This window comes from Salvia hispanica, chromosome 3 (genome assembly GCF_029641045.1).
Source record: "Salvia hispanica isolate PSC_SH4W2 chromosome 3, Shi_PSC_v1, whole genome shotgun sequence".
Taxonomy (NCBI): Eukaryota; Viridiplantae; Streptophyta; class Magnoliopsida; order Lamiales; family Lamiaceae; genus Salvia; species Salvia hispanica.
Genome location: NC_142694.1, coordinates 721,858 through 749,809, shown reverse-complemented (window position 1 = coordinate 749,809; position 27,952 = coordinate 721,858). Strand labels below are relative to the sequence as shown.

Sequence of the window (27,952 nt, the reverse complement as noted above, 5' to 3'; positions counted from 1 at the left end):
AAGTTGAGGCAAAGCCCAATGACAAATAATGTGACAAATTAAGGGTATGCAGATTCATTGATTCATTCCATTTCAATCTCTCACCTAATTCTCAACTTCGCAAGTCACGTGACTGCCACACGTGCCCTTAAGCAAATAGTACTTTTATTAATTAAAATATTAGCATGAAAATCCACCGTTACCGGAAAGGAGCCGAGCTAAGATTATTTATCAGCACGAATAATTTAAATTTCTTCACATTAAACACAGAATTACACAGGCCTATTTTCCACACAAATAAATAAAATAAAAACACACTAATTAACCATATCCCAAAACTGCCGAAGAAATCAACAAAATTGGTGCTGATTTCTCAGAGCGCAACGAGAGGATCCGACCCGAATATATCACCGAATTCATGAAAAAAGTCCTCATTCTGCCAGCTGGCCGACCCGAGCCCCAGATCCGCACCCGACCCGACACCCAAATCGCCGCTGCAGAAACCCGCCCCGAAAATGTCGTCCGCGAAAACCATCTCGTCAAACAAGTCCCCCGGCTTCTCGAACTCCGCGAATATATCGTCGCTCGCGGGAAATATCGCGAGATCCTCGACGACGTCGTTCTGAGGGAAGACGCAAGCCGACGACTCGGCTTCGGGCTCCGGCTCGGCTTCCGCCTCCGCCTCCGCCGAGTCCGCCGCCGAGACGCACCGCAGCACCGACTTCGGCGACTTGCGCGCGTCGTCGCCGGAGTTATAGCCCGAGCCGTGCGCCGAAGCCGAAGCCGGAGCCGAGAAGTTGGTGAGCGCGTCGGGGCCACGCAGCTGAATAGCCGCGTGGTCGTACACCATGGCGGCTTCCTCCGCCGTGTCGTACGTCCCGAGCCACAGCCTCACGCGCCGCAGCGGGTCGCGAATCTCTGCCGCCCACTTCCCCCACGGCCGCTGCCGCACGCCGCGGAACTTCCTCGCCCCCGCCGCCGCCTTCCTCTCCAATCCGCCCTTCTTCCGCTTCATCGGCTGCCGGCTAACCCTCACGGCGCCGTTAGCGCCTCCGTTAGCGTCGGCATTTCCGTTGTCTCCGCCCGCGCAGGCCTGGATTCTGACCTCGCTGACGAACCTCCTCACCCTCCGCCGCCTCACCGCGAAATCAAGCCGCTCCTCCTCCTCGTCGCTCGAAGAATCGGTGGCGTCGGCGTCGGTCACGCAGAAACGAACCGTCCTCGCCGCCGGAAGAGCGATTTTCGCGCCGGAAATTGGATTTTCCCGCCTTTTCCTAACGGTAGTGCTCGTTACGTGCTCGCTGTACTTCACTCTGTTTGTAGAAAACATCATTTCCTTCGACTATGCGAGAAATCGTTCCCTTTTTCTTCAGATTTGCATTGAAAGCGAAAGCTAAAGGAGAGATTCTGAGAGAATAAAGAGAGGAAAAAAAGTAGGAAAAAAAATCTGGGTTGAATGAGAAAGGTTTGAAGAGTAAAAGTAAATCTGAAAAGAGGGATGGAGCGAAGAAACCAGGCTTTTGTTTCACTAATTTGAGTAAAACTGAGATGAGAAGAAGTGGGATTTTCTTGAGAGAGAGAGAGTGTGTTGAGGTGGAGAGGCGATATGAGTGATGCGGTTACTCTTTTATAGGATTCGAGGGGGAAGGAATAATAATGGGGAAGGAAATACTCCCTCCGTCCCACTTTAAGAGTCTCGACTGAGTTCGGCACGAATATTAAGAAATATAAAGAAAAGTCGGTTAAAAAAGGTGGTGAAATGTGGGTCCTACATTTTTATACTCCCTCCGTTCACGAAAATTCGTCGCGGTTTGACCGGGTTTTAAGAAATGTAATGGAAAGTGAGTTGAAAAAGTTAGTGGATTGTGGGTCATACTTTTACATATTAGTTTTATAATAAAATGTGAGTAGGAATGAGTTGGTGAAATATGGGGTCCACTACCAAAAATGGTAAAAATGAAATGGGACAAATTTTGGGGGACGAACGGAAATGGAAAAATGGGACAAATTTTGGTGGACGGAGGGAGTATTAGTTTTATAATAAAATGTCAGTGGAAAAAGGTTAGTGAAACGTGGGGCTTAATACCATTTGTGAAATATTCCAATCGAGACTGTTAAAGTGAGACATTCAAAAATGGTAAATCGGGACTTTTAAAGTGGGACGGAGGGAGTAGTGAAAGGGAAAAGGAAATCTATTTTTGAAGAGATTTGTTAATCTTTTGGAGGGAGGTTTAATTAGGAGTTAAAAGGGGGTTAATTATGTTAAGTTGGGGGAGATATTCTTAAACGAGCCGCCGCATCTAATGGGGGCCTGGGATTGTGACACGTGTAGCTTGAGGTCCTCACCACTGGACTCACACCAAAGGGGTGTGATACACTGTAGTATTTTATTTTCAAATGCCCATGGTTTTTGCAATTAATGATAACCTCCTCCTATTATCAATAATTTTGTTAGTAAATTATAGACCATGTAAAATTGATTTAGATTAGTAAAATAAAACAGAGATTGTTAAAACAAATGGTTAAAGTACTACATCTACTATAGTTAGTAAAAATAGAGAGGAAATATCCCAAAAATAGGCTACAACTAATTTACGCTAATGACTTGAATTAATATGATTAATTAGGGGTGACAAATCGTGCGTGTTGTGTCGTTATCGTGCCGACATGATAACGATACGACACGATAACAACAAACACGAACACAACCAGTTAAGAAAACTCCAAACACGAACACGAACACGACCCACTACCCTTAGACACGAACACATTAGCGACACGAACCACTTCGGGTCAACACGACACGATAACAACACATATATGACACGACACAATAACGACACTATAATAATAATATTATAATATATAAATATTATTTCTAATATTAAATTTTAAATTTTTAAAATTTTAAAATAAATAAAATAATAGTAATAATATTATAATATATAAATCTTATTTCTTAACGTGTAACACGAACACAACACGACACGAAGTTTTCGTGTCCTTATCGTGTCGACATGATAAGGACACGAACCCAATAAGCTTTAACACATACCCATTAATTTCGTACGGGTTCGTGTCGTGTTATCGTGTCGTGCCAAAAATTGACAGCGTATGATTAATGGTTGTGGATGGAGTAAATATTCATTTTGTTGATTGAATTTGTTCAACCATGATATATATTGTACATTCAAGTACTGTCATTAGATAATGATATTGTATTTTCGTTAATGATTCAAAATGAATAAATATAATTTTGGAGTTATGTATTGTACCTTCTCTTTGGGTAAAACCATTCTAACTTCTTACAACGGTTGGTAATTGTACAAAAATCAAAAAATAAAGGATTAACAAAATGAGCCAACATATTCTTTATTGCTACTATCACTTAATGAGAGACTATAAATACTCAAATGATAATGTTGTGACTTGTGACTAGCTGCCGTACAGCATCTTCCGTAAATAGTATACATATTTTTTATACTCAATATTATTCTTATTTCATAGTAGTACTATACTAAATTCTAGTACTAATATGTTATTTTCTGGTTAAATTTTTAATATATATACTCACTACTTATAGTTCGTAGTATTTATTTTTATGATACTAATTAAAGTAAATTCCAATCATGATTAATATATATTGAATTGATATATTATTAATGTTGCCTAATAGTATATGATTTAAAATTTATATATATTCGAAACAGATTTAAAATTAAAGGGGACAAATCCGATAATTGGTCAATCAGAATCATCGTCAGTCTATCTTTGACTGAAAAAGATCATTCTTTTTAACTGTGCACAGTTAATTACTCCATAATAACTTTTCTCTTTTTCCCAATAATTTATCTAATTTAGGAAGAAAATGAAAGGCAAATAAAACCTTATATTACATGGCAATCTATTAAATTAATCATTATTGACAGCTATATTTCTTCTTATATAGTGTTTTTAGAAACTGACAAACTGTTAACTTTTTAATATTAACAAAATGTTTTTTTACCACTTGTAGTTGATGCTTTTCTTACTGCAGGAAAGCCAGCATAAAACGTGGCAGGCAGCCTTGGATTTGATGCCATTAATATTAATAAAGACATTAGTATTTTAATTGTTCTTGTGCAGTTTTCAAAATATTTTTTATTGTTAGTTTTGGGCATTTAATTGAAATTTCCACTTCCATTTGCTGCCTCTTCCATGCATCAATCTAGGCAATACATGTGTCTCTTGATTATGAGGCGTCACTCTTTCCAATTAATTACATTACGTTATCAAGGAAAATAATAGAACTAATAATTATTGAATAATTGTTATTATAGCATAATATATTATATTATAATAATAAAACTAACAACAACTTTTAGAATGTCACTAGAATAAGAGTTTTCTTCTGATCATTTGCATCCTAAAATTCAACACCTTTTGCTTGAAAGGATACATAAATTTTTATTTTATTTAGTAGTGTTGACATATATAATTATGTAAATGTATATTTTAAATAAAATAATACTCCTAGAAATGGACAATGAATCTCTTTTTCCATGTTGTGGATTCAAATGGTAAGTTTAGTTTTATATTTTTTAATTAAAACGAATTACTATTAATTAATGGGATATTGACATCTAATATCACGAAACTTTCAAAAAGTTGGGTTTTTCCCACGAACTTTAAAATTGACAAATAATATCACGAACTTTATCCCCAGTTTGTTCTTTCACACGAATAAAAAAATTCCCACAAATAATACTATGATACGGATTTGTTTTCGTAATTTCTCGACAACAATTTTGAGAGCTTCAAGTTTTTCAATATTTGAGGATAGTTTTTTCTTGAAGCATACCCTCCAAAATTGTTCTTTAATCTATTAAAATAACATGAATTTTTTTATTCGTGAGAAAAAATAAACTGAGGATAAAGTTCGTGATATTATTTGCTAATTTTAAAGTTCGTGGGAAAAATCCAAATTTTTAAAAGTTTTGTGACATTAGATGTCAATATCCCTTAATTAATTACTCCTATTTAAAAAAAGCCACAAACATCTAGAGTTCTAGCATGGGACGTAATTGTTTACTATAAAGTTTATTTCATGATTAATTACGCATTAAATATAAAAAGTTTATATTTCTAAATCACAATCATCACTCATTTATACGTTGTTCTTTAAAAATGGATAACATAATATTTGAATGCAAGCAATACTAAGTATTTTTACATCATGTGATACATGTCTCTCCCCAAATGACACATTAGACCCTTTTAATAATTTTGTCTAAATAATTTATTGTATTTTAATGGAGTATAAAATCTAGTTCCCTCATGCCAAACAGGCGAACATCATAATGTTGATAAAATCTATTTGGCGTTGGAAGGAAGATAGTTGTTTTGGACCATCTATCAATCAATACCATTTGTTCTCATTAATATTATTATAATAAATTCTTTATTGTAAAAATATCATTTACGACAATACAAATTATAGTAGTATAATGAAGCGTAATACGGAGTAATATATACTTAAATTTGAGAATTCAACATATTATCGATATATGGAATAATAAATTTCAATAAAACCAATCATGAACTAAAACAATATAATTAGAACCTGAATTATATGTACTCCATTATTTTTATTTGTGTTTTGAGAAAATTCACTAGCAAATTAAAAATATTTATATTTTTGAGAAAATACTACACTTTGCTAATTGTTCATGTTTAACTTTATTATTATATATATTAAATGTATTACAGATATATGTATGATTAATTAGGGTGCAATGCATGTAGAAAAGCTGTGGAAAATCTATGTACATATTTCTCTCTGTCAGCTATGAAAATGAGAGTAGTAAATAGACTTCAGCAGTAATTGTGACCTTACAAAACAAAGAACTCTTGTAGCATTTATTATTTCACGTTATAAAGCTTACACACACACACACATAGGGACATATAAAATGAATTTAAACGTGAATCTTTAGGTATTCGAATTATTACAAGATTTAATGCTTTAGGTGTTCACAATTAATATTATCATTTAGTATGCACCAAGATTTGGGTGTCTTCCATCAATGATTATTTCCATTGTAATAAAAACTATTCTACTTAAATACTTATCACCAAAATTTCCTATCTCTCAACCCACTAATATCCCCTCCAACAAATTCCAATTTAATTCCAGAATAAGTTTGTTCATAGCCCATCTTGTCATCAATACAGAATCTTTCAACTTGATCTCCATCATGAAAAATGAATTTATTGGTTGGAAAAATAAGTCAATAGTTATTTCATGAAAGTTATACTCCCTAAAGATGTCCATCAAAACAATCTTGATGCTCATTGGTATTTTTTTTTTCAGTTCATGAAAATCTTTCTATCTCATATTTTAACAATTTTTTCATTAAAACTTATATTGTTCACTAACACGACTCTGTTTTTTTTGGACGGAATTGATATACCGAGACAACCACATTACACGCAAATAGGATTCCTACACGATCTAATATGGTAAATTATTACACCACATATACAACTTAATTATTTATTCAGTTTCAATTAATATTGTATTTATCTTTTATATTTTACTAATTTTAAATTATTAAAATGAATATACATGTGACCGGAAAATCGCAAGAAAACATGTTTCAATACAAGGGAGCAGAGGCAAATTCAAACAAAAAAACTAGACAAGGAAATAGAAGGGTATAATCGTAATTATAAGTAGAACTGGGCCGGCCCAATGTTATTGGATCTGTCTTTTGCAAGTGTGTGAAAACAAAACAAGCCGTCTTGGCCAACATATATTTTATTATTAATTGAATTTAATAACCAATTAATATTTTGGTATACCATGATAACTACTCCATAAACTAAAATAACTACATACATTTCTTGTTTCCACATATTACATTATCGTATTAAAAATTTGTAGGTATGATATCATATCTTATCGATACGGTAGATGTATACTGAAAAGATAGTATAGTAGTTTTTGTCGTATTTCAATATGGTACTTTGTACGCCTCAATCGAAACTCGGATGAAGAAGTTATGGCCATTTGATGAAGGTTGCGACCTTTGTGCGACCTTATACTATCATAATGGCCATAACTTCTTGATCCGAGTTCCGATTGAGGCGTACAAGGTACCCACACGAAACTATTTCAAATACGAAGATAACGATAGTAAGATAAAAGAATTTGTTCATTGTCTTAATAGGAAACGAACAGTATGAATCAGACCGGAAAACCTGACATGGGAAAATAGCAACTGACAATAAAGTTCTTGACATTACACGAACTTTTTAAAGTTTGTGGAAAAAACCGGAATTCATGGAAAGTTGGTGACTTTAAAAGCAATTACCCCATATTTATACTGATTCTTCGTTATTTTTCAGCTACCCCTTCTCCCATGAAAATGGTTCCACTTCAAATTTTTGGATTAAGAAAATCTATATAATGATTCTATTACTTTCATTTATTCATGTTAATATTTATAAATATTAAATAAATTATCTTTGTAAAATAAAGTCTTATAGTTTAAATAAAAAATAAATATTTTTTGGACATTCCCTAAAAAAAAGGTACTCCATATGACTGATTCGGTGGGACAGTTGAAAGTTTTTTCTAGTAGTTGGCTACTTATAGATTGAAACTAAAGAAAATAACTCCTCTCTATCGCAAAATCTATATTATTGCAACGTTATAAATAAATGTTGTGCATTATTTCCCATCTTTAAATGTGGAATAATTGCCCCATCCTTGTAGACTTACTCATGTCTAGCGTGTTACAATACCATAGATTTCGACTTTTCAAAGTGTTAGATCACATTAATAGCTATGTTAATTACTTTTTTCTACTTTTTAATTTAATTTTCCAATTAATTAATCTATGCTTTCTCCATTACAACAATTTGTGCAAAATTTATGAGAAATTGATATATAATCGCATGAGTGATTTTCACGGCGTATCAATCTTCTAAAATTTATATTCCATCTGTTTCATGTTAATAAAAGCGTTTTATTTTTTTCACTTACTTTAAAAAAATAATACTCTCTCCATCCTCTAAAAATAGACAAACTTGTGAATAGATTTTGATCAATCATTTTTTCTGTCGTTAAGGCGGAGAACTGAACCATGAATTCTTTTTCTTCATCATCAATCGAATCATTGTTCGCGAACCGAAGTTGCGATTGGATCGATTCATTAAAAATAATTGATTTATTACATTTTTATGCACCCATATATAGGTACTATATTGGATTTGAACTAGATTTTGACCCTCCATCGTATCGAAATTCTATTAGAGATTTCATATAAAGAATGTGTATTCTAATGAACTATTCATATTGTCATTTGTAAAGTAAGAAAGAGATGGGATAAGAGAAGAACAAGAAAAGAGATAAGGTAATGGAAAGAGTGTTAGTGGATTATGTGATCCACATTATAAATGATTGTAGAATTATCATTTGTTAAAAACTTTGCATATTTAAACTTCATCTAATTTTTGGAGATGATCCAAAATGGTAAAATTAGTCTATTTTTTAAGGACAGATGTCGGTAATAAATAGTTAAAGTAAAAAAAATATTAATATGAGTATAAGAGAGAGGGGTTGATGTAGAGAAGGCTATATTTCTTTCTTATATTATTTTTTCTCCATTTTAACTTTATATTATTTTTTTCAAAATGAGCGCAGAAAATGGTCATTCATTACTATTTTAAAAAACATAAACAAAAAGCAAAAAGAAGAAAACTTATGCAAATAAACGAAAACATGACCAAATCTTATACTCACATGATCAGTCAATAGTTTTCTAAAATTTAAATACGTCTTATATTGCACCGATGTCTATATTGGAGTGGTCATTTTTGTTAGGTACTGTTTGGTCTGCCCAGGCCATTTAGTTGTCAAATAATGATTTGTTGTTAAGCTCTCATAATCACACTATTGTTCGATAATTAGAAAGAATTTTGTCTTAAATGGGATAAAATCAGTCATAAATCAATTATTAGCCGATTTGCACTCTCCTCACTTTGGACTATGTTTCATCAGCTTATATTTAGACAATTATTTGCTGTTTTTGTCCATATTTGTGGCTAAAGTTAAATTTTGTCATTCATATACTTTTAAAATCAATTTGGCATCTTATTAGAATTTCTTAATTATTCGCAACACTAATTTTTGGGACGAGTCGGTTAGTAATTGACTTCTTGAAATTATTTTCTGTAGTTAATTTATAGTTGGTGGTCGGTACAAAACTATAAAATGCAAATAATATTTATTTTATAGAATCACCATAATTCCACAAACAAAAATCCGCCTAGATTTATAATACTATTACTTGCTTAATATATAGTTCGTTTATAGATGATATGCTTAATAATGATAATTAGAACATAAAAATAAATAATTTGACCACTAAATTGTAACCTAGAATTATGTCAAAATTGTCATATTGTGGGATAGTGTTTTTATGCCGCCTCTAATAGTGAAACTAAGTATGTCATTTAGCTAAGAAAAGACTGCAGTGAACTTTGTTACATTCCTTAATCTAATTAAATCTTCATTATGTCCAAACAAACATATAAAACCACACACACACACACGCATAGATACAAGCATCTAAAAGTATATCTATATTATGCAAGTAGCATATTCATGGAATTTGGATTAAAATAAAAAGTAGAAACTTGTCACCACTTCAATTTTTTAATGAGCAGACAAAATGATACGTAAATAACTAGTTTGAACTAATTGTCGGGTTATATCTTTCTTCTTAGCCACAGCTAGAAACTAAAAAAGTTAATAAAGAAAAAATGCCCATTATTAATTATTTTCTATGACAAAATACAAATTACCTTAGATTTTGCAAGTTTCACTGGAAATTACACGTGACTTAGGTCTATTTAGAAATAATAGTCCTAATAACTAAGAATTATTACTATTATTTAATTAATCCTTAAGCACTAATTATTGAGTGGTTGGGGCGCGTATCATCACAAACAATCATTTTGACAAATTAGTTTTAATCTCCAAATTAATTTATGTTTTTCAAATTCAAAATTACTACATAAAATCTCAAAATTATCAGATAAATTAACCAGAGTAATTGCAACTCGAAACACAAAAGTTATAGTTTGAATTAAACAATACTTTAGAAAAATAATAAGTGAAAAATGTCTAATATTTTAATAAAACAGAATACACCAAAATTACACACAAGAGAAATGTTTGAATTAAAACAAAGTGATTATAAGAGCTGTTGAATGATATGGGAACTTGTGTTTCCAAAATCGAAAGGCCAAAGTGTGGGATTAGCAAAGACAAAATTAAAGCTGTAAATTATTGGAATTCCTTCCAAAAATCCAACTTGCAAGAAAACATTAACTCTCAGACAACAAACCAAAGTACACAACAATCGACAAAATCTCCAGACGTTTTGGTTCTTAGCAATATACACTGAGGTTTTGTTTGGACTCACCATTTACGAAATTTCTATTGCATTCTTTATTTTCAACTTGATTAATTAATTTTTTTTAAATTGTTTGGAATTCCTTAAGATGTGTGAAGCTATTATAAGTCAATGATCACTAATTCCAAGATGGCAAGATTGACTACTTTGAGCCTCAAAATATAATTAAGAAGGAATTATATTGATTAACTAAATGTAGTTAACTATCTCTGAGCCACATCTTGTAAGGTTTGTTACACCAAATCATGACTTTTACTGTAATACATAAGGTGAAATTAGTATATTTGACATGAACTTAGAAATTGATGAATTTGTGATGATGTTTTAATTAGGAAAAAGTAAAATAAAGTGAAACTATATTTTCCTTCTCATATTAATATTCAGCTTAGTCATAAAACTAAAAACATATATAGTAGCTATATATATTTGAACTTTCAAAAAATATTCCTAATTATTTACTATTATTTATGTTTTTAAGTAACTAATGGTTCCTGCATTGTATAATTTACTGAATCATAATTTTGATTAATTAATAAATTTTGCAAGCAGCCAAACTGGGGAAGTGTGGAGTGTGAAGGCGAAATCACATGGCACCCACTCGATTTCAAGAATTAAAATCATTTTTTATGAATAAATTTGTAGTTCATATTTATATTATTCTTTGAAGTACTTATTCTTAAACTTTGTGTTTGCTTTTTTGACGTGCCGGCAACTAGTCTTTTTCTTTCTCTACACCATCCATTTCTTTTAGAATAGTAGTATGATACAAATAATATTGCGAAATGATAAACTCATAGTAGTATTTAGTTTTATGGGCTATTTTTATAGTATATTTAATTAAGATATGATAAAATCTAATTTATGGAGCAACCACCAAACAATTAAGTTATCATTCGGCTTCTGTATAAAAATTAAAATATTAAATGGTAAATGATCGATTTTATCTCATCTTTTGAGACGTGTACCCAAGGGAATTTTCACCGATCGATTTTATCTCATCTTTCGAGACGTGTACCCATTCATTTCCTACATGGCAATTGTGCATAACTTGTATAATTAAAATCAAATAAAAGATAAATTAAATACAATATGTATATTTGGCTACCACAGCAATATCTTGATCGCCAAATTTTTTACTGAATATTTCATTATAAAAAATGAGTGAGATAGGACTAGGGCGGGGGAAAAATATCGAAAAAATGATATATTGCTCGTATCGTATTGAAAAATATCGAAAAACTATCGAATTTTCGGTATATCGTAATTTTCGATACGATACGGTATCGTATCGTAAGTTTTCGATACGATAACGATATGAATTTCCTTATATCGCGATATATCGTTTTATATCGAATATACGATACATATCGATATTTTCGATATGTATCGTATATATTGAAACATATAGAAATTCAATGCATATTGAAGTTAAAATTTATAAATATATATAAATCCATTTAATTCATTCATATATTTAGAAAATATATATATGAAACCTAATAAGAACACTATTTATTTTATTGTGTTGAAGTTTTATTAATTTTTGTGTTATTTTTCAGTTTTGAAATTATATTTTTCGATATACATGTATTTGATACGATAACCATATTTCGATATATCGTATCGATCTTTCGATATATCGAAATATTGATACGATAACGATATTGATATTATCCATATCGAAAGTTCGATATATCGAACTTTCAAATTTAATAACGATATAAAACGTTTTCGATACGATATATCGTATCGATCTACCGCTAGATAGGACCAGTAACTGCTTAAATGAGGAGACATTTGGGACAAAATCGATGTTTCCTTAAAATTAAATATCTAAGAATTAAGGAAAAGAAAGTGTGGGAAGCGGTTATGGCTGGCGCAAAGAACAAGCGGACCGAACGGGCCATGTCGAGAACAAATTAAATCGGGCCCACTTTGGGCTTATGGGCCCATTGACTCCTTTGAATGGTCCGTCCACCGCAGCGCTCCGTCTGCTGACACGTGTGCCACGTGATGTCAACGTGGATCCTACACGATAGGGATTGGAATTTGATCAAATCGGCAATTAAATAAAATTCCCATTTAGTATTCCATTATTTGCAAATTTTCATATTTGTAATCAATGCATTTACCAAAGTTTGTATGGAAATTTGTGCATTTGTTCGTTAGCGATTGTGCAATGAAGAGTGATTTTGAAACTATTTTTTTTTTATGTTCATTAACTTTTTGTTATAAAATAACACTATCACTCATTAAATTCAATTAACTTCCACATAATATTCTATTTTAAAAGCTAAATATTTTAAAAATTAATATATTTTTAATATAAAATTATAGTAGTAATGTTTTAGGTCGTAAAAAATACAATGCAATGCTCTTAAATATAATCTCAACAGGGTTAATCAATACTCCAATATGCAATAATTCAATAACATATGGGATATTGACCTCTAATATCATGAAATTTTCAAAAAGTTGGATTTTTCCCACGAATTTTAAAATTAACAAATAATATCACGAACTTTACCTCCGGTTTGTTTTTTCCCACAAATGGAAAAATTCCCACAAATAATATTATGATACGCATTTGTTTTCGTAATTTCTCGACAACAATTTTGAGAGCTTCAAGTTTTTCAATATTTGAAGATAGTTTTTCTTAAAGCACACCCTCCAAAATTGTTCTTCAATCTATTAAAATAACATTAATTTTTTCATTCGTGGGAAAAAATAAACTGAGGGTAAAGTTCGTGATATTATTTGTCAATTTTAAAGTTCGTGGGAAAAAACCAACTTTTTTAAAGTTTTGTGATATTAGATGCCAATATCCCGTAACATATTGATAAGATTAAGACATAATGTAATCAAGTTGTATTAGCTATAAATATAGAGATCTAATCACACAATTATACAATCTAATTAAATTCTAGGCCAGCTAGCCTTTGACCACCACTCGTGTGCACGACCTCTGCGCTCAACCTATATTACTAATTAGTTAATGTCTTCTTAATCATAATTAATAGCTCCGCACGTGCCATTTTCAAATCAATCAAGGCTTAGCTAGGTAGAATGTATTTATTTAATTAATTTTATGACATAGTACTATTTTATTTGAAAATCTAGTGAGGCTGTGGAGCATGTACGTAGTCCAAATAGAAAGGTGGTAGGCATCAAAAGACATGGGTCACAATGTCCCATAAAAACAAGTTAAATAATAAAAGAAGATTAAAACTAGGCTTCATTTGCTCAAATCCTTTTCTTGGGAACTAAAATCTAATTAAATGCACTACATATTATCCGTTTTTTCCGTTTTATGTTTAGCTTATTGTCTTCATATTATTGTGTGGATTCCTTAATTTTAAGGAATACAAGTCTCATATCCTTTATTAAAAAAAAAACATATTTTCATAAATATGCAGGAGTAAGATGTCTCTTTCCATTTAATAGTTCAATGGTATGAATCGTGTAAATTTAAAACCGTTATAGATCATCATCTTTAAAAGCTGGTAAAATTTTGAGTAAATCACAAAAATTTGTTAGACTAATGTAGATTTGTAGTACTAACAAACACAATAAATTTAATTTGAAAATTACATATGAACTTGGATTTTTCTTTATTTAAAAAGTACATGCAAAAATATCTTGCGCTTTTTAATTATTTAAAGTTTAAAGTTAAATGTGCATAGCTACAAAGTGCTGCCCACTTGCAAGATAGTAAATATGTTAGCTATGATCAGTCAGTATTTTACAACTGTCACAATTACCTAGGGTAACTTATATACCTATATAAATAAATACATTAACGGCCTGACCAATAAATAAATAAAAGAACCAAAATTGGACCACAAAATATTTGATTTCACAATAGGCTCAGAGCTGGTCATATATAGGAACACTCACACATATTTTATTTTTAATGTATAACAGCTAAAATATGGTCAGAAGTGCTGGATTTTTGTCTATATACTACACATTTCTTGATTTTCAATTCAAAAAAATGAACCAATCTCAAATTTTGCTAATTTTTAACTGCATAAATAATAAAGTAAAAAAAAAAAAACTAAAACGGTAAATCTAAAGTAAAAGCAAATCGGTGAAGACATAAGGCATGTAGTAATAGTACTCCCTCCGTTCCACAGTAATAGAGGCGTTGCGTTTTGAGCTCTCGTTTTGAAAAAAATGATAATAAGTAGTTAAAGTGGAGAGAGAGTAAAGTAAGAGAGAGAATAATGTAGTGAACAGTCTTATCTATAATATTCTTTTTCTTATTTTATTCTTTCTCTACTTTAACTATTTATTATTATTTTTTCAAAATGAGTATTCAAAATGAAACGTCTTTGTTACTGTGGAACGGAGGGAGTAAGATATATGATGGACTAATTTTGATAAAATGTAGCCGACCTACACCTATACATTATTTACTAGGTTTGTGTAAATTGTAGCTCTACGATTTGTATCACGAGACACTATCCAAATTTGAGTACAAAAAGTATGTCGAGTAATAAATATTAATTCCTGCAGCTTGTGAACATTTATTGTCGAGATCGATCATAGACGTGTTTGGTAAATTCACCAATTATTTCGTGATATATAAACATGTGAGGTTCAGAGATTTTATTCAATAAATGCTAAGTTTTGCGTGATACAGAAATGACACTAGTAAAAATTAAGATGGCGATGAAATTATGAAATCTTATCAAATTATAGTCCGCTTGTAATTCTAAAAGTTGATTAATTAAAAAATCTTAAAGCTTAAAAGATTCCCTATTGATATGGTTTTTTTTTTAAGTTTGTTTTTTCATGGATTAAAAATCATTTTATACAGAAACATGTCCGATTAATGAAACTTGTGTAAGACCATCTCCAAGGGTACTCTAAAACCTAAAATGGAATAGGTATTTAGCTTCAATAGTACTCAAAAACCAATCTCATTTTTTATTTTTGAGAAAAAAATACCTATCTTTAGGTTTACACTAAACCAAAACCTAAAAGTTTTTCAAATTTTGTGAGTAAAATAGACATAATTTAGAAAATATTCTTTTAAGTTTGAGTTTAGTGTAAATGATTGAAGTAAAATCAATATTTAGTATGATATTTACCCTAAAATGGGTTTAAGTTTAGTGGAATGATTGGATATGCTCTGACTCATACTAACTTGATGCTAGTAGTAGCATATTACTCCATGAATTAGACATATTTAATGATGAGAAAAAGAATGTCAAAGAAATCTAAAATTCATAATCCGTTGGTTGGTTATGCAGCAAAGATACTAATAGTTTGATTTTGGAAAAAAACTAAATAACAATATTTATAATTTTGTAGTATAACATTTCAACGTCATGACTCATGTGACTCATGTTACACTTTTGTATTATTTCTTGTTTTCACTATTACAATACTTGCCACGTGTATGGGTAATCACACAATTTTATTCAATAAATAATTGTAAATGTATACGGAGTATTTTGATATATTGAACAATAAACGTAGTACATGCAAAAGAAGAAAATAAATTAAATCGAAATGATTTTGTCATATTCTAGATTTGTGTACGGTTGCTTTTACAGAACTATTAGTTCGTTACAACATGAGATAAAGCCCATTTATTCAGTCCATTTCATAATGAAGTTGGGCTATGAGATTTCAAACCCAAACTACATAGTACTATTAATTAAATTTCTCGATATACAGTTTTAAAATTTGAATTTTGTGTTTGTTTGTCACTTCTTGTGGCATACAAGTGTCTTAGTTGAATTAATTTTCTCCATTCTCAAATTTAAAGTACAATTTTATTTTATTTATGAAATATATATACAAGAATAAAAATTCAACGTGTAACTAAAAATTCAAATTCAACGGAATTGATTTGAATTTTCAATAGAAACTCTAATGAAATGCTTTTTCATTGATATGCATAGGAGACAACACAATAATAAAATTTTAAAAAAATTGACATGATTAAAAACTACTAGTACGACTATATTTGTTGTTTGGTAGATAATATTAATACCAAGTTAAATATAAATGATGTGTTTGACGATCTATATTATTAAGTAGATGAAATAAGTATGAAATAAAGATTTTATATGCAGACGCATAACATACTGCTCCCTCCGTTCCACAGTAATAGGGGCGTTCCGTTTTGAGCTCTCATGTTAAAAAAATGATAATAAATAGTTAGAGTGGAGAAAGAGTAAAGTAAGAGAGAGAATGATGTAGTGAAGAGTCTTATCTACAATATTCTCTCTCTTACTTTACTCTTGTATTATTATTTTTTCAAAATGAGTGCTCAAAACGAAACGCCTCTATTACTATGGAACGAAGGGAGTACATAACAAGCCCTAACTGGGGTAAGAATCAAGATTTAATACCAAATACATACAAAATCAACCCAAAAAAATAAAAATAAAGAGAGTTTATCTAATCTTAAACTAATTTAAACTTAGAAAACTCTCACAACTTTGGCCACCAAGGTAGTGAACCAACCACCACATCCTCTCAAACACCACCCGAAGAAGGTTCCGGATCTCCCGGTGCTCGGCTCTCAGGCTTCACCCGAACACTCTCGAGCATCTTCACGACCTCCGACATCTTAGGCCTCTGCTCAGCAGCTCTCGCAACGCAAGCCATTGCTATCTGCAGCATCTCCACCAACTCCTCGTCTATATCCGGATACCTCAGCAGCTCCACATCAAAAACTTCGGCTGTCCATTCCTCTCTCACCACGGAATGGACCCAACGCACCAAGTGCACCATCTCGTCCCCGTTGCTGGTGTGGACCGGGGACTTTCCAGTGAGAAGCTCGAGCAGGATCACCCCGAAGCTGTAGACATCGCAAGGCTGCGCTGCCTTGCGCGTATCTGTCACCTCAGGCGCGCGGTAACCAGCTGCTCGGGCTATTGGTGGAGCGAGTGCACTCATTATCGTTGACAGGCCGAGATCAGACACGCAGCCAAACTGCTGAGGGTTTAGGAATATGTTTGATGATTTGAGGTTCCCGTGGACTAGTTTTCCGCTGTTTTCTGTGTGGATACGCGCTATGCCCTTTGCAGCACCGATGGCTATCTTTAACCGAGTTTCCCAGTCGAGATGAGTCTTGCTCTCTCCTGGCTTCCCTGCAAGGTTGGATTATGTTTATAGTGAATTTATGAGTATCAAACCAATCTGATCACATCATACAAAATTATCTTAGCTAGTATTAATCCAATCTCTCGTTACATGATCGTACGGTCATTCAAAACTCGTGACCATAGCTTAGAGTGATGTTACTGTCTACAGCCTCATCCATGATGAAGGAAATGAAACAAAAATTTCCAAATATAAATTCTTTAGTAGTAGTATATAGTAATAGGCAAGTTAATCGAAGGAACGATAGATGAACGAAGATTATCGTATTACTGTGTCACAAGTCACATTTTCACTGGACCATCTAATACCATACATTCTCTTATCTTAAACACATCATCTAGATAGAGACATGTAGCCTTATTTTGTAAAGTATATGAAAGGTCAACTAGTAATTCTGCCCCACAAAAGATGCATCATTCTCATCCTATCCTTTTCTAAATATCCCTTTTTGTTATTCATGTTCATTCCGACAACATTTCAACATATCATCTTCATAGAAATAATCTTGATGCAACTGCTGAGCTTAAAACACATAAAAAAAAACTAGGTGTATATAAGTATAACAACTCACCATGTAGCAACGAAGCTACGCTGCCTTGACTGAAGTAATCGTAAACCATAAGCTTCTCATCTTTGGAGTAATAGTAAGCCCTCAGCTCAGTCACGTTCTCGTGCTTGATGCTTCCAATTATGCTCATTTGCTGCTCGAACTCCCTCTTCCCCACGTTGACATCCTTCAACCTCTTCACCACCACCATCGTGGCGTCCTCGAGGATGGCCTTGTAAGCCGTCCCAAACGTACCCTTCCCCAACACCTCAGCGGAAGCCCTCAGCAAATCCTCCAAATCAAAAGCATAGTTACACCCCTCAAAGAAAACCAACTTATTACTAGCATCCTGGCCGCGGGAGATTGCCTTCTCCGGTGACATGTTCCCTTTCACCAACTCCCCGGGGAAACCATCCACCGTCTTCCTCCTAAGAATGCAAACAAGCAACACAAAGCCAAAACCAAGAACCCCCAATACAGAACAAGCCACAACTATCCCAAGCAAGGCCTTTTCACTAAGCTTCCCGGCATTTCCACCACCCCTCGAACGATGCTCCTCGTGAGGAGGAGCTAAGACAACGCTAACATTGTAATCCAACAGTGATTCACTATTGCCTAAAAACACAGACTTTGGAAACCTCTGGAGTGATCTAGGCACACTACCACTAAGATCATTGTAAGACAAGTTAAGCAGCTGCAAATTCGGCAAATCCAAATCAGGAACCTCACCGGAGAGCGAATTGCTAGCAAGATTCAAGGCCACGAGACGACTCAAACCAGATATTGAGCTAGGGATGCTACCATTAAACCCATTATCAGACAAATTCACAATGGTTAAGTTCCTCCAGAGAGAGAACTCCAAGGGCAAAGGGCCCCAGAAATTGTTGTGCTGGAGATACAAAAAAGATAAGTTTTTTAGATTACCCAAATCGAGAGGGAAAGTCCCATTAATCCCATTTGCCCGGAGGCTCAAGATCTGCAGCGCCGAGAGGCGGCTGAGTGTGTTCGCCGGAATAGGGCCGTGGATGCCGATTCCCGGCAGCCGCAGTGATATCACTCTGCTTCCATCTTCGCTGCACCCAATTCCAGTCCAATTCTTGCACACTGAGCTCTGAACACCCCAGTTCAAAGGGCGGCGGGAGAGATGGATATTGCCGGCGAAATCGAGCAATGCCTGCTTGTCGCCGTCGAGAACTGTTTCAGCTACAATTTCTTGAAATTCCGAGAGCAGAAGCAAGGCTCCGACGATGAAATGCAGAGCATAATTCTCCATTTCAAGATTGGATTTTTAATTTTTAAATTTTTTTCCCCAATTTGAATTGAAGCTCTAGTGTTTAAGCAGGATAGCACATTTTGTTTGAATGTTTGAACAAAAGCTGCATGACAAATGCATACATGTTTAAGGAGAGGGAAAAGGGAGAAAAAGTGGGGAAATTTCAAGAATGGTGTCTGGGAAAAAGGGGGGTTTTGGGGTTTTTAGAAATGGGGTTTGTGTTGAGGAGTTTGAATTGGAGTCAAAAGGGAAAGGTATGATTTTTGAAGAAAGCTGAGAAGCAGAAGCAGAAGTTCTTCTTTTTGTTTGGTAAGAGTGCCATTGCCAAATAGAAATGGAGGTAAGAATTCTCTCTCATGGGGAATTATGAATATGCTTCTGGTAAAAAACAAAAGGAAGATCCAACACAAGGGGTTGTGATTTTGTATCTGAGATTCTGAAATAATGTGTATATGGAAGTATATTTCTACTTTGGTATTAAGTAGGTATGAGCACTGATGTATATTTATGGTGTTTCACCCATTTTGTTCTAACAGTGACAGACGCACGATTTTGATACCGAGGGGTCTAAATTACTAGTATTTCTTTAGTCCAAAAAAACTAGTTTCATCTTTTTATTTTCATCCCTCCATTAAGATTAGTCTCATATACTAAAAATGGGAAGTCATTCTTAATTTATACTTGACCACTTACGAGAATATTTTTCACAGGAGGAAGATCCCATGGCCTACTAGTTCTAAGGCAACTCCATTAACCAACTGGGCTAAAGAGATAGGAGAAGTATATACTCTATGGTATGCATACATATAATATAGTAACAATTCAAATTGTTGGGGGTTCTAAGGATCCCCACTCTCAAATATAGGTCCGCCTCTGGTTCTAAGTGTCAAATTATTAAAACTATTCTTAATGGAAGAATTGCATTTCGTCCGTTTCATAGTAGTGGAGTTATTATTTTTCTGTACGGAAATTAAGAAAAAATATTTAATGTATTACAATAATAAATTAGGAGAGAAGAAAAATCAAAGATAATAAAATAAGAGAGATGAAAGAATATGAGCGAGAAAATGTGTTAATATTTTTTACTAAAGAAAGAAATGACTCAACTATTATGAAATACCCAAATAAAAAAATCACTTTACTATTATAAAACATGGGTAGTACTCATGAGCTCATATTATTACGGAAACGCGAGAAGAGAATACTTGATGTTACGTTCACTTTTTAATGACTAATATAGACCAAGAACATACACATCAATAATAAACACTACTTTATAGTAGTAATTTGTTGTTTGGTTGGAAATGATCATGATTTGACCCATATAACTCAAGCTTTTGTATTTTATAAGTGTAAAATAAATTTAAGGATCAAATGATCAAATAAATGTAAAGTTTGACATATTTTTATTTGTCGCTTTTTCACTCGTAATAAACGATTGGTTTTGCCACTTTAATTCATGAATCATGATAAGTACACAACTTTGTTTTTATGCTTTAGACTAAGAATGTGGACTGTTATGCAAAATGACAATAAAAAGACACCAAATAATTACTTACAACTCAAATGATTCACAAAATGTTTTATTTTTCATTTTTTTCTTCCTAATATTAAGCAAATTGTTCTTAAAAGTTCACAAAAGAAGAAATTAAATTGCAATGATCCTATTGATGCCATTATACCGACCTAAGGTAAAATTCTATATCATGCCAGTGTTTTGTATTTTTGTCTAATTATAAATTTGCAATGATTACAAAACTACTCATATATTCAAGTTTCCTCTTTTTTCCAAATTTAAAAAGCAAAACGTCATCAATAACTAAAAAAATAATTTTCATGGTAGAATGCATCACACATAGTATATGTTTTGAACCTGAATTATAACATAACTTAATTAAATACCATTTCCTAATGATGTGACCAATGTTTGCTAGTGGGGGTAGTAGACTAGTGGTTTATAGATACATGGTATTTTGTTAATCAATGGGTCACAATAATTATTTCTTTGACATATTATTATGGTTTAGGGTGATCAGTTTGGGTTGGTTGATTAGACATAACTTAGTTTCAAAAGACGTTTTGAGTAGACTTTATCCTACTTAATTTTTTAATTTTAGCGCAATGTCACATATATAGTTAATATATAGCGTTACGCTTGTATGATCATGACACTTTCCTTATATTTTAAAATCAATCTTAAGATAATCTAAATTATATTGCATGAATAATGAATTGTTTTGTTGGAGCTAATTTGTTGTGTAGTACTTGTGAAGATGTGGAACAAATATTAATACAAACATACATTCCATGTTGAATGTCTGATTGATGCAAATGCTTTTAAGATAAACTACTGTCTCATACATTTGGTTTTTGGTGATTTGGGTTCTCATTAATTAATATTACTACAAGTTTTGCTTTCCTTTCATAAATCATCTAAAATAACAAGGAAATAACCATAATACAAACATTCAAATCAAATAATACACTGACATATATATATATATATATATATATATATATATATGTATTACCTCAAATTCATTAGAAAATAGTATATCATTCAATAAAGAAAGATAACTATCATTAAGCATCTAATTTTCACTTTGGTAACACTTAAACAAGCAGTAGGCATTTTACAATTATTAAATAAGTCCAAAATATAACATCAAAATCAGAGTGGCGCAGCGGAAGCGTGGTGGGCCCATAACCCACAGGTCCCAGGATCGAAACCTGGCTCTGATATGAGTAGCTTCCATATCTGATTTAATTTTTTTACTATATAAATATTTTAGTCTTTTTAATTTTGATTTAATTTTTTTACTATATAAATATTTTAGTCTTTTTAATTTTTTTATATCTGCTTTCTTTTTAGTTTGTGTTCATGGAAATTTGTTGTGACTATTTTTTTCTACTAGAGAAGAAAAACAAATAAAAAAACTTCAATGTGAGTTTTACTAATATAATAACATTATTTTAGATTTATAAGTTTCCTATATGCTTAAGTTATAGTACTCCATATATTCACTTATATAGTAGTAGTAATATTATTTTCAAGAATCTCAATAATATGCAGTGTTGGTTGGAGTAAGTTTGTTGTGTAGTGACCAAATATGATTTTCACCATACAATCCATGTGTTGTGTGCGTGAAAAATGACATTGCTTAAGACAAACTAATGTCTCATACATTTGGTTTTTAGTTTTTGTTACTTTAAACTAAGAACATGGATTGTTCATAGACCATCTAGATTCACAATGAAATAGGCTCACAATAATAATCCAATATTTCAACTCAGTTATACAGAATCTGTGCTTTCTTACTCAAAAAAAAAAATTAAAAAAAAATCAAAAGATTTTTGTTTTAATCAGAGTTGCTTCCTAATTGTGATAAATTTTTAAAATATATGTAAATTTTGGAATCCTTTTTTATTGGCTAGTTTTGCTCATTCTTTATATGTAGTAATTATACCATAATCTCTATCTTTTCATTTGTTTAGTTCATGATTTATCCCATTACATTTTTTCTCATATAGAAACCATAAATTAACTACTTAAAAACTTAAGTACTTAACCATTTCTTTTAGAATCCACATCTACTGCAAGCTTCTTAAACAGAACTAAATTTTATATCACAACTTGTACACTTCAAAATACTCACAAAAACCACACCACACAACACAAATCAGCCAGCCATTCTCACAAAATACAGGAAAATGGCTTCTTCTGCTTTGAGCATTGTTATTTGAGGTGACACAGAAAAAGGCCACCAGCTGACTTAGTTAGTAAAACTCCTATTAGTTTCAACATGAAATCTACTGTATGGATGCGACGAGAGACAGCTCGACTCGCCCTGTCCACTCCTCTCCCGGTTTGAGAGCAATCGGCTTCTCTATAGCTGCTGCATCCACACACAGCATCTGCTTGTACTCATCGTCTCCCAAATCAGCTATCGTCTTTGCCTTCTTCTCCCACGGATTCCACACCACTGCCGGCACAAGTTCAGCCAAACATCATTTAGTCTTTTCTTTCAAGAATTTTGGCATCATTAGTTCACTTGCAAAATGTGATACAACATACCTACATCTGGAAGCCCTTCCTTTCTGATCACGAAAGTCCTCTTTCTCTCGTGATCAAACACTGCCACCGCGTCCCTAGAGCCAAGATATACGCGATCAACCTATGTATATCCACACACACACATCAGTTTTATTCAACTTATGAAACTCCAATAGAGTCAAGAGAGATATGTGATGGGCTGAACTATACCTCGGATTCAAATGTTAACGCGTCGCCTTGTTCTGTGAAACGCTCTTTGTTGAACAGGCTGTCGAGATAGTCAAGTGTTTCCAACCCCTCTACTCTCACCTCACTGTCAATATTCACAAAAATGATAAGCAAACGAAACGAAACGAAGGGAAAAAAAAACACCATCTGTTTCTGTGTATTCACCTGATATCCGAGACAGAGAAGTAAGTGTGATAAGCGAACGAGAAGCTAAAGGGCTTGCAGTTGACATTGCGGATTCGTGAAGTCAGGCTTAAACTTCCATCAACGCTCAGATTCACCCTAATCCGGAACTCAAAACTGGGAAAACAGAAACAAAACCAACATTCATGGTCAAGTTCTTGATACTAACATCCACAAGATCGAAGAAGATTCAACTCAAAGGTGATACCTATGAGGCCAGATTTTGAGATCATCATCGGATGATTTGAGAATCAAATCAATGAATGCTTTGTTACCATGATCAGCAGACGGCAGAGGTGGAGGATTCTCATCAATCATCCATATCCTATTCCTTGCAAATCCATGCTTCTCCAACGAGCCGCGCTTCCCAAACTTCATCAACAGATCACAACACATTCCATTGTCAGCCTAATGCAGCAAAAGATCCATTTCAAGAAATTGAAACATTGATGTGTGACGGATACTACCTGCGGGAAACAGATGGGAATCCCTCCTCTCACACCTCCCGGAGGCTTCAAATTCGCCTGCCAAAAGGCAATGACGATGGAGGATTAGCCCGGATACAAAAACAACCGGTATAGCTAGCCTAATCCGTTATTTACTTAGACGGACGAGATATCTTAACGTCTTTCGTTTGAGCTAATTTTGCTTAATTCATTATAGCCTAGATAGATAAAAACAGTACTATATGATCATCCATTATTTACTAAGATGGATTAAAGCTTGAGACTTTGAGGATAAAAACACTTATCAATCAAGAAAAGTAAACGCTTTGTGAAACAAATACCTTAGAACTAGTGAACAACAGTTCCTCCCCTCGTTCTGTTTTCCATGATCGGACCTGCCCTCCATGGAGACTGATCTGAAAAACATCAAATCAACCATAAAAATCCAATCTTTTTCACTTTGATCAAACAACATGGGACAATCAAATGTTGTAAGAAGAAGATCTTACCCTAACCGATGCGCCACGTGGACTTTGAAGCAGCACTTGTGTGACCCCATTTTCATCCTTGCTGATCTCAACCGCTGATCTCTGTGAATGATCCATTTCCCACAGCACAAATTGAGCATCAATAGGCTCTAATTTTTATACTGGTAAAAAGCAGAAATCTTTTTCTAGCAATCACAGAAGTAGTTGAGACTTGATTATGAATTCAAACTTTTTTTGAAACGGATTTCTTGTGAGTGCTAACAAAATTGTAACTACCACCGACAGAATCAAGAGCCCTTCTAGTTAAATTGTGATGAAGATGGACAGCCAATGAAGGGCTCTTAAACATGAAATAACATCTTTAAATAAACAGAATAAATTAGTCTGTCAAGAACTAACAGCGAAGCATTTGGCATATTAGGCCAAGAATCGATTTTTAATAATGACAAAAAACAAATGTGATGATCGAAATGGTGTTCTATGAAACAACAGCACAATAGACATGCCAGGAAAGAATGGTCTCAACTTAAGAAGCCTAGAGAGAGAGGTTAGTCCATGTTTTGATTTGACCTTGTCACCTTATTTTGAATAAATGGATGGAAAAGGTCAGATTTTGAGGCGACGATTGGACACCCTTTTAGATCTTTGAGTGGATCTGAGGTGGGTTTTGAGGAATATTAGGTAATTATGAAGGAAATTAACATAAGATTTGTGCTAATGAGTCAGCAAGGACCACAGCTTCATGTCTCAGCATACAACGAAATTACCGGAATTAACTGTATTAGGGGTGAGTGGATTCAAGATTAAATTAATTTTGGAGGGGGCGGTGCAAAGCAATCCTTTTGCAAAGTCAACAATTCCATTTCCACAATATAATTATTACTTTTCGCTTTTTCATGCAAGTGTCAGAACAATTCTTTTTTAATTATTTATTTACTATAATTTACAATGTTATCTAACATAATATCCTTTGCCATTTATAGATTTCTCACTAGTACAAAAATTGTATAGATTCCTCATTAGTATAAAAGTTGTAGCTAATGGCAATCAAGGTCGAAATAATCAGTCTCATTTCCATTGCAACTATGGTCCGTTCGCATCCTTGTCTTTTAATCGTTTCAATATCGTCATCTCTTCATTATTCATGAGCCCTATTATACTTTTCACCGCATCTCTTAACTAAGAGAAAGCACCTGCATCCATCCATCTCTTTTAATCTTATCTCTTAATTATTCATTCAATTTCATGTTTTATTTATTTCAAACAAATTCAATTAATAAACACACTTTATTAAATAAAATAAAATTACAATTTAAAATCTATAAAATAAAAAAATACATAATTAAAATTCAAAAAAATTAAAAAGCACATGATTAAAATCTTTAAAAAATAAAAAAATACATAATTTAAAAGTGATTTGTGGATAGAGAGTTTTTTATGGTGGATAATTTGTGGGAATGATTTAATATTTATAGAAGTGATTGGAGGCTTAAAAAATAGAAAAAAAACTTAAAAATTTGAAATAAATGGCTAATATTTTTTGGGATTTTTTTTTAATTTTTGAATTTTTCCGGAATTTTTTTTTTTTTTTAAAAATACATTTTCAACGAATATAAACGACGCCCACTCGCGGCCGGCGAGTGGGCGTCACGGACGAACGAGAGCTCGCCACGCGCGGCGAGCTGGCTCGCCAGCATTCTCTCCCGAACGAGCCACGGGACGAGATGGCGACGAGATGGGAGGCTGCATCGCTGTCTCGATGCGGTCTCGTCTCGAAGAGACGAGATAGAGCCCGCATCGAGACGCGATGCAGATGCTCTACTTTCAGTATCATATGAATCACAACTTCTGCAATAGTAACAGTCTTATATTGAGCAGAATTCAATTTTCTAATATAATTAGAAATCGAAAAGTATGTTGAGAAATATTTGCATATATGGTGAGATTAATTTGTTGAGAAAGAAGAAATACTCAGCAGTGACGCCAGTCCTCAAACAAATTCATTGTATGGACTTTTGATACATAAGAAAATAATAACAATAGTTTAGATAATGGGTTGTTGTAACGTTTATCAATATGTAGTTTTCCTTATTCCAATTTGTTTTGTGGATAATGATCTAATTTCCCCACACATAATTTCAACTATCAAATTGGGTGTGAAAGTCCCAAGATTTTGTTCAAAGATATGATGATCGAAAACGTTGAATTTTACTTTTACTAGAAGGGCATTTTTTCTTATATAGTGATTAGTGGCACACTTTTATTATCTTTCCTCTATTTTCTTTGATTTTGTGCCATCTAATTTGCTAGTATAATGTTTTGGGCCAATGAAAATATCTATGACGTTAAAAGGCCTCGTGCGCTTCAAATACAACGGGCTTTTAGTTAAAAGCCCAGTTTTGAAACTAATGTTATTACCAATCTATCTTATTGTTTCATACATTAAAAAACTACACCAAAGAGCAAAGAAGTTTATAATTAATTATTCTATTCATTATGATAAAAATACAGTCTTAATTTTTGTTTGAGGTTTACTCAAACAGTCAAAATACCTTGAAATGCATGCAAGAATATTAAATATCTCAATTTATTCAATAAGAGTTTTCCTCTTAAATTCCACAAATTTAAGTGATAAAATATTTAAGAAGATTGGTCTCATTTGCTTTGATAAAATGAGGTGACATGTTGGGCCGAAGTAGATGGGCTCAAATATCTTTAAGCTGAGATAATTATATGAGAGCCCATTTTTTTCTTTTTCGGGGTAAAAAAAGCTAGCAAAAACCGGATATAATTAAGAAACACCTTTTCTATCATGCAACAGTCAAATATTCATACTTAATTAATGGCGAATGCTCTAAAATATTAATTCCTCTACTGAAGCATATGCATAATTATCACTTTCCACTACCAATTTTTGATACCAAAGTCTTTTGCCAACATAAGCATACTCCCTTCGTCCCGCTTTAGGAGTCCCTATTGAGATAAATTAATAAAAAATACCTACAAAGTGTTAAAAGTGGGTCCCAACATCTACTACAACTAATAAAAAAGTGTTAAAAGTGGGTCTCAACATCCACTACAACATTTATTTATGGGACACTCAATTAAAAGTGGGTCCCAACATCCACTACAACATTTATTTATTACACATTCAAACACTTTT

At 33.0% G+C, this 27,952-nt stretch overlaps 3 protein-coding genes and 1 non-coding gene across 4 annotated transcripts; 1 reads left to right on the top strand and 3 right to left on the bottom strand.

The window, feature by feature from the left end:
• Positions 1–203: 203 nt before the first annotated feature.
• On the bottom strand, positions 204–1,587 carry LOC125215052 (ethylene-responsive transcription factor CRF1-like). Its single transcript, XM_048116351.2, has one exon. It carries the CDS (start codon positions 1,310–1,312, stop codon positions 353–355), a length of 960 nt encoding a protein of 319 aa, XP_047972308.1. The 5' UTR covers positions 1,313–1,587; the 3' UTR covers positions 204–352.
• Positions 1,588–16,728: 15,141 nt separating this feature from the next.
• On the bottom strand, positions 16,729–19,839 carry LOC125215051 (putative inactive receptor kinase At4g23740). The gene is made up of 2 exons (XM_048116349.2): positions 18,142–19,839; positions 16,729–17,557 (listed from the first exon to the last, which is right to left on the bottom strand). The coding sequence occupies exons 1-2, from the start codon at positions 19,388–19,390 to the stop codon at positions 16,941–16,943; spliced, it is 1,866 nt and encodes a 621-aa protein (XP_047972306.2). The 5' UTR covers positions 19,391–19,839; the 3' UTR covers positions 16,729–16,940.
• Positions 19,840–22,060: 2,221 nt separating this feature from the next.
• TRNAM-CAU (transfer RNA methionine (anticodon CAU)) lies at positions 22,061–22,132 on the top strand. Its single transcript has one exon. It is a non-coding gene; the product is annotated as a tRNA-Met (tRNA).
• Positions 22,133–22,962: 830 nt separating this feature from the next.
• Positions 22,963–25,314, bottom strand: LOC125211421 (Galactose mutarotase-like superfamily protein). The gene is made up of 8 exons (XM_048111197.2): positions 24,811–25,314; positions 24,643–24,717; positions 24,323–24,379; positions 24,064–24,227; positions 23,838–23,972; positions 23,655–23,757; positions 23,466–23,565; positions 22,963–23,373 (listed from the first exon to the last, which is right to left on the bottom strand). Exons 1-8 carry the CDS (start codon positions 24,904–24,906, stop codon positions 23,201–23,203), a joined length of 903 nt encoding a protein of 300 aa, XP_047967154.1. The 5' UTR covers positions 24,907–25,314; the 3' UTR covers positions 22,963–23,200.
• Between the last annotated feature and the right edge of the window lie 2,638 nt (positions 25,315–27,952).

What these genes read in the sequence shown, in the direction of transcription:
- LOC125215052 (XM_048116351.2), bottom strand. Translation starts at nt 1,312, where the DNA reads ATGATGTTTTCTACAAACAGAGTGAAGTACAGCGAGCACGTAACGAGC.
- LOC125215051 (XM_048116349.2), bottom strand. Translation starts at nt 19,390, where the DNA reads ATGGAGAATTATGCTCTGCATTTCATCGTCGGAGCCTTGCTTCTGCTC. An exon ending in CGTAGCTTCGTTGCTACATG is followed by an intron (nt 17,558 to 18,141) that starts GTGAGTTGTTAT and finishes CCAACCTTGCAG; the next exon opens with GGAAGCCAGGAGAGAGCAAG.
- LOC125211421 (XM_048111197.2), bottom strand. Translation starts at nt 24,906, where the DNA reads ATGGATCATTCACAGAGATCAGCGGTTGAGATCAGCAAGGATGAAAAT. An exon ending in CACGTGGCGCATCGGTTAGG is followed by an intron (nt 24,718 to 24,810) that starts GTAAGATCTTCT and finishes GATGTTTTTCAG; the next exon opens with ATCAGTCTCCATGGAGGGCA. An exon ending in CTCAAAATCTGGCCTCATAG is followed by an intron (nt 23,973 to 24,063) that starts GTATCACCTTTG and finishes CTGTTTTCCCAG; the next exon opens with TTTTGAGTTCCGGATTAGGG.